This window comes from Theropithecus gelada, chromosome 19, assembly GCF_003255815.1.
Source record: "Theropithecus gelada isolate Dixy chromosome 19, Tgel_1.0, whole genome shotgun sequence".
Lineage (NCBI taxonomy): Eukaryota > Metazoa > Chordata > Mammalia > Primates > Cercopithecidae > Theropithecus > Theropithecus gelada.
The window spans coordinates 30279927-30293366 of NC_037687.1; the positions used below are offsets into that span (position 1 = coordinate 30279927).

Here is a 13440-nt window from a genome sequence, read left to right on the forward strand (position 1 = left end):
TCAGCACTTTGACCCCACAGAGACGGTTTTTTTTGTTTTTTTGTTTTTTTTGTGTGGTTTTTTTTTGCACGGACTCTGATGAAGCAAGCATTTGAGGTAAAAATGATTATAAGTTTGCTGTGACATAAGAGCACAACTTATGTCGTTAGAGAGGATGGAGCCATTCTTTTTCTACCCATTATTATTAAATGATTCTTTTATTTTAAACACCACACACTGTATATATGTGCTGTGTAGTAAAAGTCCAAAGAAAAGTGCACTTATGCATCCCCTATCCTGTCCAACCTTCCACCCGTCCCCATGGCTCAGTGGGGAATCACTGTTGAGGGTTCCGTGGCAAGTCAGTGCAATCCTTTAGTGTATTCATACATCGTTATGAGACTTTAGAAAAAATTATTTGATGAATTTTTTTTTTTTTTTTTGCATGTTTTTTGAGACAGGGTCTCACTCTGTCATCCGCCTGGAGTACAGTGGCACATTGCAACCTCTGGCCCTCAGGTTCAAATGAGTCTTATGCTTCAGCCAACTGAGTAGCTGCAGTTACAGACGCGTGCTACACTCCTGGCTAATTGCTGTATTATTAGTACAGGTGGGGTTTCCCCATGTTGGCCAGGCTGGTCTCGTACTCTTGGCCTCAATTAATCCTCCCGCCACGGCCTCCCAAAGTGCTGGGATTGCAGGTGTGAGTCCCGCTTCCAGCCTGATGAATGTTTTGTCATGGTATTTTGTCCTGCAAGTTCTGAAAATTTTCATGTTTCCAAGGTAGAAAACAAGATAGCTTGCCTTTTAAATCTTCCTTGGAACTTTCTCTGAATGAAGACACGTGAGTCCTTGACAGTTTTGTTTCGTTTCTTTTTGTTGTTGTTGTTGTTGTTTTTTTTAGATGGAGTTTCATTCTTGTTGCCCAGGCTGGAGTGCAATGGCACGATTTCAGCTCACTGCAACTTCCACCTCCCAGGTTCAAGTGATCTTCCTGCCTCAGTCTCCCAAGTAGCTGGGATTATAGGCATGCGCCACCATTCCCAGCTAATTTTGTATTTTTACTAGAGACAGGATTTGTCCCTGTTGATCAGGCTGGTCTGGAACTCCCAACCTCAGGTTATCCACCCATTTCAGCCTTTCAAAGTGCTGAGATTACAGCCATGAGCCACCGCGCTCGGCCTTTTTTAAAAAACAAAAATTATTATTTTTGAGTTGGTCTTGCTCTCATTTTTTTGAGATGGTCCAGCCCAGGCTGGAGTGCAGTGGCATGATCTCGGCTCACTGCAACCTCTGCCTTTCATGTTCAAGCGCTTCTCCTGCCTCAGCCTCCCGAATAGCTGGGACTACAGGCACGCGACCACGCCCAGCTAATTTTTGTATTTTTAGTAGAGACGAGATTTCACCATGTTGGCCAGAATGGTCTCTATTTCTTGACCTTATGATCCACCTGCCTCAGCCTTCCAAAGTGCTGGGATTACAGGCGTGACCTACCACGTGTGGCCAAGCCCAGGGTTTATGTAGAAAAGACATCATTTGCAATATATATACTTTTTTTTGTTGTTTAGAAAGAGTGTCACACGGTTGCCCAGGCGGGATTGCAGTGGTGTGATCTTGGCTTAGGGTAACCTCTGCTTCCAGAGTTCAAGCAATTTTCTTTACTCAGCTTCCTGAATCGCTGGGATTACAGGCACCCCACCACCATTGCCAGCCAGTTTTTTAATTTTTAGTAGATACGGAGTTTCGTTGTGTTGGAGAGGTTGGTCTCGAACTCCTTACCTTAAGTGATCCATCCACCTTAGTCTCCCAAAGTGATGGGATTACAGGTGTGAGCCAACATGCCTGGATTTATTATATATATATAGAGATACACATACACACATATCTATATGTGTATATATAGATGTGTGTATCTATATATATATATATATATTTTTTTTTTTTTCTTTTGAGATGGAGTCTTACTCTGCAGCCCAAGCTAAAGTGCAGTGGCATGATCTTGGCTCACTGCAAACTTTGCCTCTGGTTATCAAGTTATTCTCCTGCCTCAGCCTTCCAAGTAACTGGGACTAGCGGTGTGTACCACCACACCTGGTTTTTTTTTTTTTTTTTTGTATTTTTAGTAGATACGGAGTTTCACCATGTTGCCCTGGGTGGTCTCAAACTCCTGAGCTCAGACGATCCACCTGCCTTGCCCTCCCAAAGTGCGGGGATTTTAGGTGTGAGCCACTGTGCCAGGCTATATATTTTTTATATTGTCCATAAAACTGAGACTTCCGGAGTGACTTAGGGGATTTTAAAATCTATCATGAAAAAGTACAATAAAACGCAACTATACAGAAAAATTTTTCAGGCCGGGCGCGGTGGCTCACGCCTGTAATCCCAGCACTTTGGGAGGCCGAGGCGGGCGGATCACAAGGTCAGGAGATCGAGACCACGGTGAAACCTCGTCTCTACTAAAAATACAAAAAATTAGCCGGGCGCGGTTGTGGGCGCCTGTAGTCCCAGCTACTCGGGAGGCTGAGGCAGGAGAATGGCGGGAACCCGGGAGGCGGAGCTTGCAGTGAGCTGAGATCCGGCCACTGCACTCCAGCCTGGGCGACAAAGCGAGACTCCGTCTCAAAAAAAAAAAAAAAAAAGAAAAATTTTTCAAAAATACCTTAATGTGGATTTGTCAGAACACAGTCTTGGATCAAATCAATACTTATTTTCTCTTTTCTCATTTCATGTGAAGGTGATAACTCAGTCCTCCATGTTTTGTGGAAATGTGTGTTTCATTTTAGGGACGCTTGACTTTCAGGGATGTGGCTATAGAATTCTCATTGGCGGAGTGGAAATGCCTGGACCCTGTGCAGAGGGCTTTATACACGGCCGTGATGTTGGAGAACTACAGGAATCTGGAGTTTGTGGGTGAGGAAAATGTCCCTCTAGACATGAGGAATCTGTCCTTGTCTATCTTGGCTCTTCCTGGTTTTGTATTCTCTTGTGATGTTGCCCCGTGCATGCTTTTGATGTACATGTCATTGTTTTCTGCAGTGATGACCCTCCTATCTGTCATGGATAGCTTCTTAGAGCTGTCTGTTTTTACATAAAAACAGAAAATTCATGAACACTTTGACTAATACAATTGAACATCATCCTGCTGTAGGCAGAGATGTCCTTGGAAGCCCTGAGCAGAATTGTCAATGTGGTCCAGGATACGAGATAGAAAGCATGACACTGACTGACAAGTGTTTCCAGCTGTGGTTCTGGTTTTGTTTTCTTTTTCTTTGTTTGTTTTTAGACAGAGTCTCCCTCTGTTGAACAGGCTGGAGTGCAGTGTCATGATCTCAGCTTATTGCAACCTCTGCCTCCTGGGTTCAAGCAATTCTTGTACCTCAGTCTCTCAGCCTAACTAGAATTACAGGCACATGCCTTCATACCTGGCCGATTTTTGTATTTTTAGTAGACGTAGGGTATCACCATGTTGGCCAGTCTGGTCTTGAACTCCTGGCCTCAAGCAGTTTGCCCGCCTCAGCCTCCAAGTGTTGGGATTACAGGCGTGAGTCACCACATTTGGCCTTTCGTTCTGGTTTTTGAGAACCATCACAGAAGCGTCTCTCGCTGGCACTGTGACAGTGTTCATCTTATAAACTAATGATCATTTTCTCTAAGCAGCAGTCACTGCTGTAGAAATTCCTCCTAGGGAGGACATCATTCAGGCTTACTGCCTCATACATATGAGGCTCTTGACTGAACTCTTTTTTTTTTTTTTTTTTTTTTTTTGACACAGAATTTTGCTCTTGTTGCCCAGGCTGGAGTGCAATGTCATGATCTCCACTCACTGCCACCTCTGCCTCCTGGGTTCAAGCAATTCTGCTGCCTCAGCCTCCCGAGTAGATGGGATTACAGGCACCCACCACCACACCTGACTAATTTTTGTATTTTTAGTAGAGACAGGGTGTTTCTAAACTTTGAAGATCACATTTGGGAAGCTTAAGTATCGCTTTTTGTGTAATATTTACACACTTCAATATTAACTATTATTTACCCTCTGTACTTAATTGGAAACCTATTGGTCTTTATGTTTTTTAGATAGCTTTTTAAAATTCGTGATGGAGTTCTCATCAACTGGGCACAGTAATACCAGAGAAGGGTTCCACACAGGGACATTGGAAAGACATAAAAGTTATCCCATTGGAGATTTTTGCTTCCCAGAAATCAAAAAAGATATTCATCACTCTGAGTTTCAGTGGCAAGAAGTTGAAAGAAATGGCCATGAAGCACCTATGACAGAAACCAAAGAGGTGATGGGTAGTACAGACCGACATGATCAAAGGCATACTGGAAACAAGCCTATTAAAGATCAGCTTGGATCAAGCTTTCATTCGCATCTGCCTGAACTGCACATATTTCCGACCGAAGGGAAAATTAGTAACCAAGTGGACAAGTCTGTCAGTGGTGCTTCCTCAGCTTCAACATCCCAAAGAATTTCTTGTAGACTCAAAACCCATATTTCTAATAAGTATGGGAAGAATTTCCTCCATTCTTCATTATCCACACAAATACAGGAAGTACGCATGAGCGAAAAACCTTGCCAATATAATGAGTGTGGCAAAGCGTTTAATTATAGCTCACTCTTAAGGAGCCATCACATAACCCATTCAAGAGAGAAACAATATAAATGTGATGTATGTGGCAAGATCTTTAATCAGAAGCGATATCTTGCATGTCATCGTAGATGTCACACTGGTAAGAAAACTTACAAGTGTAATGAGTGTGGGAAGGTCTTCAGTCAAACATCATCTTTTACATGCCATCGTAGACTTCATACTGGACAGAAACCTTACAAGTGTAATGAATGTGGCAAGACATTCAGTTGGAAGTCATCCCTTAGATGCCATCGTAGACTTCATACTGGAGAGAAACCTTACAAGTGTAATGAGTGTGGCAAGACCTTCCATCAGAAGACATCCCTTCAATGCCATCATACAGTTCACACTGGAGAGAAAGCTTACAAGTGTTATGAGTGTGGCAAGACCTTCAGTCAGATGTCATCCCTTACATGCCATCGTAGACTTCATACTGGAGAGAAACCTTACAAGTGTAATGAGTGCGGCAAGACCTTCAGTCGGAAGTCATCCCTTATATGCCATTGTAGACTCCATACTGGAGAGAAACCTTACAAGTGTAATGAGTGTGGCAAGACCTTCAGTCAGAAGACAACCCTTACATGCCATCGTAGACTTCATACTGGAGAGAAACCTTACAAGTGTAATGAGTGTGGCAAGACGTTCAGTGAGAAGTCATCCCTTAGATGCCATTGTAGACTTCATACTGGAGAGAAACCTTACAAGTGTAATGAATGTGGCAAGACCTTCCGTCGAAATTCAGGCCTTGTAATTCATAAGGCAGTTCATAGTGAAGAGAAACCTTACAAGTGTAATGAGTGTGGCAAGACCTTCCGTCAGAAGTCATACCTTCAGTGTCATCATAGACTTCATACTGGAGAGAAACTTTACACATGTAATGAATGTGGCAAGGTTTTTAGTAGAAGACAAAACTTTGCACATCATCATAGACTTCATACTGGAGAGAAACCTTACAAATGTGAGGAATGTGACAAAGTTTACATTCGCAGATCACAGCTTGAAACACATAGGATAATTCATACTGGAGAGAGATCATACAAATGTAAGGTTTGTGACAAGGCTTTCTGGAAAAAGTCATGCCTTGTACACCATAAGAGGGTTCATACTGGAGAGAAACCGTACAAGTGTAATAAATGTGGCAAGACCTTCAGTCAGAAGTCAAATCTTCAGTGTCATCATACACTTCATACTGGAGAGAAACCTTACACATGTAATGAATGTGGCAAGGTTTTTGGTAGAAAAGCACACCTTGCGCGTCATCATAGAATTCATACTGGAGAGAAACCTTACAAATGTGAAGAATGTGACAAAGTTTTCAGTCGCAAATCACACCTTGAAAGACATAAGAGAATTCATACTGGAGAAAAACCATACAAATGTAAGGTTTGTGACAAGGCTTTCCGGAGTGATTCATGCCTCGCACAACATCAGAGAGTTCATACTGGAGAGAAACCTTACAAGTGTAATGAATGTGGCAAGGTTTTTAATCAAAAAGCACACCTTGCACAACATCAGAGAGTTCATACTGGAGAGAAACCTTACAAGTGTAATGAGTGTGACAGAGCCTTTAGTGGGAAGTCAACACTTATTCACCATCAAGCCATCCATGGTGTAGGGAAACTTTACAAATGTAATGATTCTCACAAAGTCTTCAATAATGCTACAGTCATTGCAAATCATTAGAGAATCCATAAAGAAGAGAGATCTTGTGAAGGGGGCCACCTGTTCCACACCTGTGGGTGTTTCTTGTCAGGTGGGACGAGAGACTGAGAAAAATAAGACACAGAGACAAAGTATAGAGGAAGAAAAGTGGGCCAGGGGACTGGCGCTCAATATACGGAGGACCCGTGCTGGCACCAGTCTCTGAGTTCCCTCAGTATTTATTGATCACTATCCTCTACCATCTCAGTGAGGGGGATGTGGCAGGACTATAGGGTAATGGTGGGGAGACGGTCAGCAGGAAAACGTGAGCAAAGGACTCTGCGTCAGAAATAAGTTTAAGGAAAGGTGCTGTGACTTGATGTGCACGTAGGCCAGATTTATGTTTGACTTTACACAAACATCTCGGTGCAGTAAAGAGCAGTATTGCCGCCAGCATGTCTCATCTCCAGCCATAAGGAGGTTTTATCCTATCTCAGTAAATAGAATGTACGATCGGGTTTTACACTGAGACATTCCATTCCCAGGGATGAGCAGGAGACAGATGCATTTCTCTTATCTCCACTGCAAAGAGGCCTTCCTCTTTCACTAATCCTCCTCAGCACAGACTGTTTATGGGTGTCGGGCTGGGGGACGGTCAGGTTTTTCCCTTCCCACGAGGCCATATCTTAGGCTGTCTCAGTGTGGAGAAACCTTGGACAATACCCAGACTTTTTTGGGCAGAGGTCCCTGCAGCCTTCTGTAGTGCATTGTGTCCCTGGGTACTTGAGACTGGAGAATGGCGATGACTTTTACCAAGCATACTGCCTGCAAACACATTTTTAACAAAGCATATCCTGCACAGCCCTAAATCCATTAAACCTTGAGTCAATACAGCACATGTTTCTGTGAGCACAGGGTTGGGGCTAGGGTTACAGATTAACAGCATCTCAAGGCAGAAGAGTTTTTCTTAGTACAGATCAGAATGGAGTTTCTTATGTCTTCCTTCTTCTACATAGACACAGTAACAGTCTGATATATCTTTCACCCACAATCTGAAAAGTGTAATGTGGCAAATTTTTCAGACATCGTTCATAACTTATAGTTCATCAGCGAACTCATACTGGAGAGAAACCTTACAAATGTCATGACTGGCAAGGTCTTCAGTCAAGCTTCATCCTATGCATAACATAGAAGTCATTCAGGAGAGAAATCTCACAAGTGTGATGATTATGACAAAGCCTTTACTTCACATTCACAAATCATTAGGCATCAGAGAATCCATACTGGACAGAAATCTTACAAATGTCATAAGGGCGGCAAGGTCTTCAGTCTGGGTACTCCATGCAGAACATCAGAAAATTCATTTTTTGAGATAATTGTTTCAAATAAAATGAATATAGAAAATCATAAAGCTTTAATTGACATTAGAGTCAACTCCGCATTGACTTGAGTTTGAGTTGACTTAACATTGAGTTCAAGCATTAATTGACATGAAAAGTGTTAATGTTAAGAAGAATGGGCCAGGTGCAGTGGCTCATGCCTGTAATCCCAGCACTTTGGGAGGCCAAGGCAGGTAAATCACTCTAGGTCAGCAGCCTGGCCAACAGCCTTGAGCCACTTTACCCAGCCTGGTTTCAATTTTTATTTTTTGAGATAGAGTCTTGCTCTTGTTGCCCAGGCTGTAGTGCAATGACATGATCTCAGCTCACTGAAACCTCTGCCTCCTGCATTCAAGCAATTATCCTGCCTCAGCCTCCTGAGTAACTGGGATTAGTGGTGTGCGCCAACACCATGCTAATTTTTTTTTTTTTTTTTGAGACGGAGTCTCGCTCTGTCACCCAGGCTGGAATGCAGTGGCCAGATCTCAGCTCACTGCAAGCTCCGCCTCCCGGGTTTACGCCATTCTCCTGCCTCAGCCTCCCAAGTAGCTGGGACTACACGAGCCCGCCACCTCGCCCGGCTAGTTTTTTTGTATTTTTTAGTAGAGACGGAGTTTCACCCTGTTAGCCAGGATGGTCTTGATCTCCTGACCTCGTGATCCGCCCGTCTCGGCCTCCCAAAGTGCTGAGATTACAGGCTTGAGCCACGGCGCCAGGCCAATTTTTGTATTTTTATTTATTTTTATTTTATATTTTATTTTATCTTTGTTTTGAGATGGAGTCTCGCTCTTGTCACCCAGGCTGGAGTAGTGGTGTGATCTCACTGCAACCTTTGCCTCCTGGGTTCAAGCAATTGTCCTGCCTCAGCCTCCTGAGTAGCTGGGATTATAGGTGCCTGCCACCACGCCTGGCTAATTTTTGTATTTTTAGTAGGGGGTTTCTCTATATTGGTGAGGCTGGTCTCGAACCCCTGACCCCAGCTGATCCAGCCACCTCGGCCTCCCAAAGTGGAAGGATTACAGGCATGAGCCACTGTGACTAACCTTTTTTTTTTTTTTTTTTGAGCCTGTTTTGCAGCCTTTACAAAAATCAGGGTTTTCCCACGAGATCACGAAGATTTTCACATAAGGGACTTCTGACCATTTGTGTTGGTGTTGCTGTTGGCAGTAAAGGTCAAGCGGGAATATGGTAATAGCATTCAAACTTCCCACCTTTGGCCACGTTCCTGCCTTTCTAGTTGATAGAAAGGCCAAACTCAGTTACTTGGGAGGCTGAGGCAGGAGGATCACTTGAACCCAAGAGGCAGAGGTTGCAGTGAGCCGAGATTGCACCATTGTACTCCAGCCTGGGCAAAAAAAAGTCTTAAAAAAAAAGCCATGCCTCTTCACCTCTTGTGGTGTGTGCTTGACTCGTCTTCTCGCCAGGTCTTCTCACAAGACTTTCAGGATTAAGCGAGTCCTGACCAAGAAACAAAAGCAAAATTGTCCCATTTCCTAGTGGATTCGCATGAAAACTGGTACTAAGGTCACAATTATGTTACCATATCAAGCTGAAAATGTCACCACTATCTGGAGAGTTGGATATGTTTTATTGGGAATATATATATTTTTTTTTTTTTTTTTTTTTTTGAGACGGAGTCTTGCTCTGTGCCCCAGGCTGGAGTGCAGTGGCGCGATCTCGGCTCACTGCAAGCTCCGCCCCCCCGGGTTCACGCCATTCTCCTGCCTCAGCCTCCCAAGTAGCTGGGACTACAGGCGCCCACCACCTCGCCCGGCTAATTTTCTTGTATTTTTAGTAGAGATGGGGTTTCACCGTGTTAGCCAGGATGGTCTCGATCTCCTGACCTCGTGATCCGCCCGTCTCGGCCTCCCAAAGTGCTGGGATTACAGGCTTGAGCCACCGCGCCCGGCCGGGAATATATTTTTTATCTCTGAATCTGTTATGAATGCATTTGTTGGCTGGGTTTGGTAATATGTGAAACATTTCATTTCAAAAAAATGTCAAGTGAAGTAATTCAATAGAGTACTTTACTCTTTGTTTTGTTTTTTTGAGATGGAGACTCCACTATGTTCAGTGGATCACACCTGTGGTCCATGCATCTTGGGAGACTGAGGTGGGAGGATTGCTTGAGACCGAGTCTCCTGGGAATCTTCTAGTCTCTTCTAACCCATTTCATGACAGACCCTTGGACTCTACTTTGTCATCTACCTGTGACCCCAATTCCAGTTATTCCACCTTTCCACACCGAACCAATATATGTCTTACATGTTTTGATTGATGTATTATGTCTCCCTAAAATGTGTAAAACCAAACTGCAGGCTGAACACCTTGGGCACACGTCGTCAGGACCTCCTGAGGTTGTGCCCACGGGGGCATTTTTAACCCCGTGGCAAAATATATTTCTAAATTGATTGAGACCCAGTAGATACTTCACAAGCTCATGAACACAGAAAAAATCAAGAGAGAACAGAAAAAAGAGAGAACAGAAAAAAAACTAGATGTAATGGAAAGCACAAAATCGGGTCCAAAATGTGAACTCCTTCATATTTATTCAACATAAGGAAATGCTCTTCAACTTTGTGTGGAAGATAGATTACTAATATTTGATTAAAATAAAAACCCATTCTATGTAATGTTAGCCAATTTAAAACTGCAAATAGTGATCAATTATATGTATGTATGAAACTTCCTAATATTTCACTTGGTATTGCTATTACTGCGTTCTTGGAGTAGGAGCTCAGTCTGTCAGATACATTACAGGAGAGTGGTGTCTCTCCATAGTTGGGCTTAGGTCTCTGTGTTGCATGAGTGGATAAACTGTTAAGCAGGAACCTAGGAGAGCTAGAATGACAAAGTTCATGTCCATTAAAGCTAGCAAGACATATCCCTACTGCTCACGCATGAGTCACGGTTATAAGATGTTTACGGTTGGGCCGGGCGCGGTGGCTCAAGCCTGTAATCCCAGCACTTTGGGAGGCCGAGATGGGCGGATCACAAGGTCAGGAGATCGAGACCACCCTGGCTAACACGGTGAAACCCCGTCTCTACTAAAAAATACAAAAAACTAGCCGGGCGAGGTGGCGGGCGCCTGTAGTCCCAGCTACTCGGGAGGCTGAGACAGGAGAATGGCGTAAACCCGGGAGGCGGAGCTTGCAGTGAGCTGAGATCCGGCCACAGCACTCCAGCCTGGGCAACAGAGTGAGACTCCGTCTCAAAAAAAAAAAAAAAATGTTTACGGTTAAGGGAAGCATCTTAATGATACCTGTAAGAACAAACTCCTACAGAAACACGAGGTCCAGACGACCCAATAGCCCGTGACAATGTTTGCTTTTAAGATAGCAGGCTGGTCTCAGACTCCTGACCTCCGGTGATCCGCCCGCCTCGACCTTCCAAAGTGCTGGGATTACAGGCGTGAGCCACCACACCCGGCCAAAGATAGCTTCAAACCAACCAAGTAATAAGTTTTGTCACACTGTCAGCCCACCGGCAGGGAGACATACCTTAGCTTTTACTTAGGCCCCTATGTAAGAAAAACTTCATGAGGAGGCGTTCCCCCTGCTGTCTAAGGACGCCCTGCTGTGTAACTGGTAGCTTTCAATCAACTCTCCTCACTGCGCTGGGACACTCGCCTTGAATTCTTTACTGCGCAAGATGCAAGAACTCTAACATGAGGTGTGGACTGTGACCCCGTTTTAGGCAACAAAATGACTGAACGTTATACAAAAACAGACAGTTGATCTAATTCTCATAAAAATAGGAATTTCGTAGTCCTCATCCACCATGCCAAGAAAAGATCCACACTGGAGTCACCGTTCATGATAACAAAGGGGCTGACAGCTAGGAAACATGGGTGGATAAGGATGAGGCGCTCAGCAGCCGCCAGCTGGGATTAATGAAAAGGGCAATAGGATCCTGAAAGGGGGAAGACATCGTGTAAAACGATGTAAAAGCTGCAGAGCCACTGGGCCTGCGAGTTTCCCATGGTGAACCTGGGACTCCCTGATAACTGCACAAACTCGCGTGGGGATTTCAACATTCCGAAGCACCCAGATTCCTGGTGTGGCTGGACTCGGGGCTAGGGTGCTGCGAAAGGCAGGTCTGAAGCAGAAAGACAAAAACAAAAACAAAAACAAAAACCGTCACGTGAGTCAGCCCCGGGCGCTGCGTGCAGAAAAACCCTGGATGGGTCCTGGACCCTGTCTGGGCGGGGCCTGGACACTGGGCGGGGACAGGCGGGCGGGGGGGTAAGATCAAAGAGGGGGCGGGGCCTGAACAGGTGCTGGGTCAGGGCTAGAGGGTGGAGGCCGCTGTGGGTGCAGGGCCTGGAACGGGACTGGGGCGGGGCAAGAGGGAGGAGGCTGCCTGGGGCCGGGTCGGACAGCCTGCAGGAGCCGCGCCAGAGGGTTATCGTCGTCTAGGGGGCGGGCTCCCGAAGGTGTGTGATTCTAAAGAGCCAGGCCTGGAGGGGACGGGTCCGGGCTCTCTCCTCAGCTGGGCCATGGATGTCGCCGGCTGTCATCCTCTCCCTCTAGGACTGGATCCTCCGGGTTCCGATTGGTGGATTGATTTTAATGTGCCTTGATGTTACCCCTAATATCACGTGGATGCTTCCTGCCCGTTTTAAGTTAATATTTCAAGCAATGGAAGGTAAAACAACTTACTGTAGTGGACCACCTGTGCTGAACGCTGAATAGTTTTTCCTCTTAAATTGAAAATGGCTTTAATGCAAAGCGCCTTTTTTGAGCAGGTAGAGTCGCGCGTCCTGCAGGCGGGGCGAGGTCCCCCCCGTCTGGAGCAGGGCGGGGGAGAGGGGCAGGGACCTCGGTAAAGGGGTGGAGTGGGGCGCTGGTTGCAGCCGGGGCTGACAGTTAGAAAGTCTTATTAAACTAAGCAAGGTCCTGGGTTGTTTGAGTGGATAATAGAAACTGAAAGGTGACATGCAAAACCGCCTATGACACACAGGAGGTGGAGGATAATTTCATATTTCACAGAAGTAAAGTCAGGTCGTGGAGCGGTGGCTCACACCTGTAATTCCAGCACTTTGAGAGGCTGAGGTGGGAGGATCGCTTGAGCCCAGGATTTCGAGTCAGCCTGGGCAACATAGTGAGACGTCGTCTCTACTAAAAATCAAAAAATGAGTCAGGTGTGGTGGTGCACGCCTGTGGTCCCACCTGCTCGGGGCACTGAGGTCGGATCACTTGAGCCAGGGATTTTATGGTTGCAGTGAGCTCTAATCTCGCCACCACACTCCAGCCTGAGTGACAGAGCGAGATCCTGTCTCAAACAAACAAGCAAATAAATGAGAGGTATAATTCCTCCTTTGAAAATAAAAAAAGATTTTTTTTTTCGTCTCTTTTCCTAGGACATTTATTTAGAAAATTTGTAAATGCATTTTCTCTGTCTCCTGAGGCTTTTCTTTGGACAGAGTTTTGCTCTTGTTGCCCACGCTGGAGTGCAATGGCGCGATCTCCGCTCACCGCAACTTCTGTCTCCCGGGTTCAAGCGATTCTCCTGCCTCAGCCACTTGAGTAGCTGGGATTACAGGCATGCACCAGCATGCCCGGCTAACCTTGTATTTATACTAGATACGGGGTTTCTCCATTTTGGTCAGACTGGTCTCGAACTCCCGACCTCAGGCGATCCGCCCGCCTCCGCCTCTTAAACCACTGGGATTACAGGTGTGAGCCACCGCGCCTGGCTTGAAGTGGTATTTTTTAGAAACAACGTAATCCTTTTTTCAGCTTAATAACCCAGGGATGTATTTCTGAAGGACTTGGGGTCTCTCTTTGAAAGGCAAACAACAAGGGAGA

General features: G+C 45.2%; 1 protein-coding gene across 2 annotated transcripts in view; it reads left to right on the plus strand.

The window, feature by feature from the left end:
- The window catches only part of LOC112612969 (zinc finger protein 816-like), a 35818-nt gene extending 29518 nt beyond the window's left edge, over window positions 1–6300 (plus strand). Inside the window, exons 6-9 of one of the 2 annotated variants that reach the window (XM_025368004.1) lie at window positions 2763–2889; window positions 4054–4745; window positions 5334–5431; window positions 5516–6300. In XM_025368004.1, the coding sequence (XP_025223789.1) occupies window positions 2763–2889; window positions 4054–4745; window positions 5334–5431; window positions 5516–6293 (1695 nt within the window). In that variant the 3' untranslated portion in view covers window positions 6294–6300. Of the gene's footprint in view, window positions 1–2762; window positions 2890–4053; window positions 4953–5096 lie in introns of both variants that reach the window. The other variant, XM_025368003.1, reaches the window with a different exon arrangement.
- Window positions 6301–13440: the final 7140 nt, after the last annotated feature.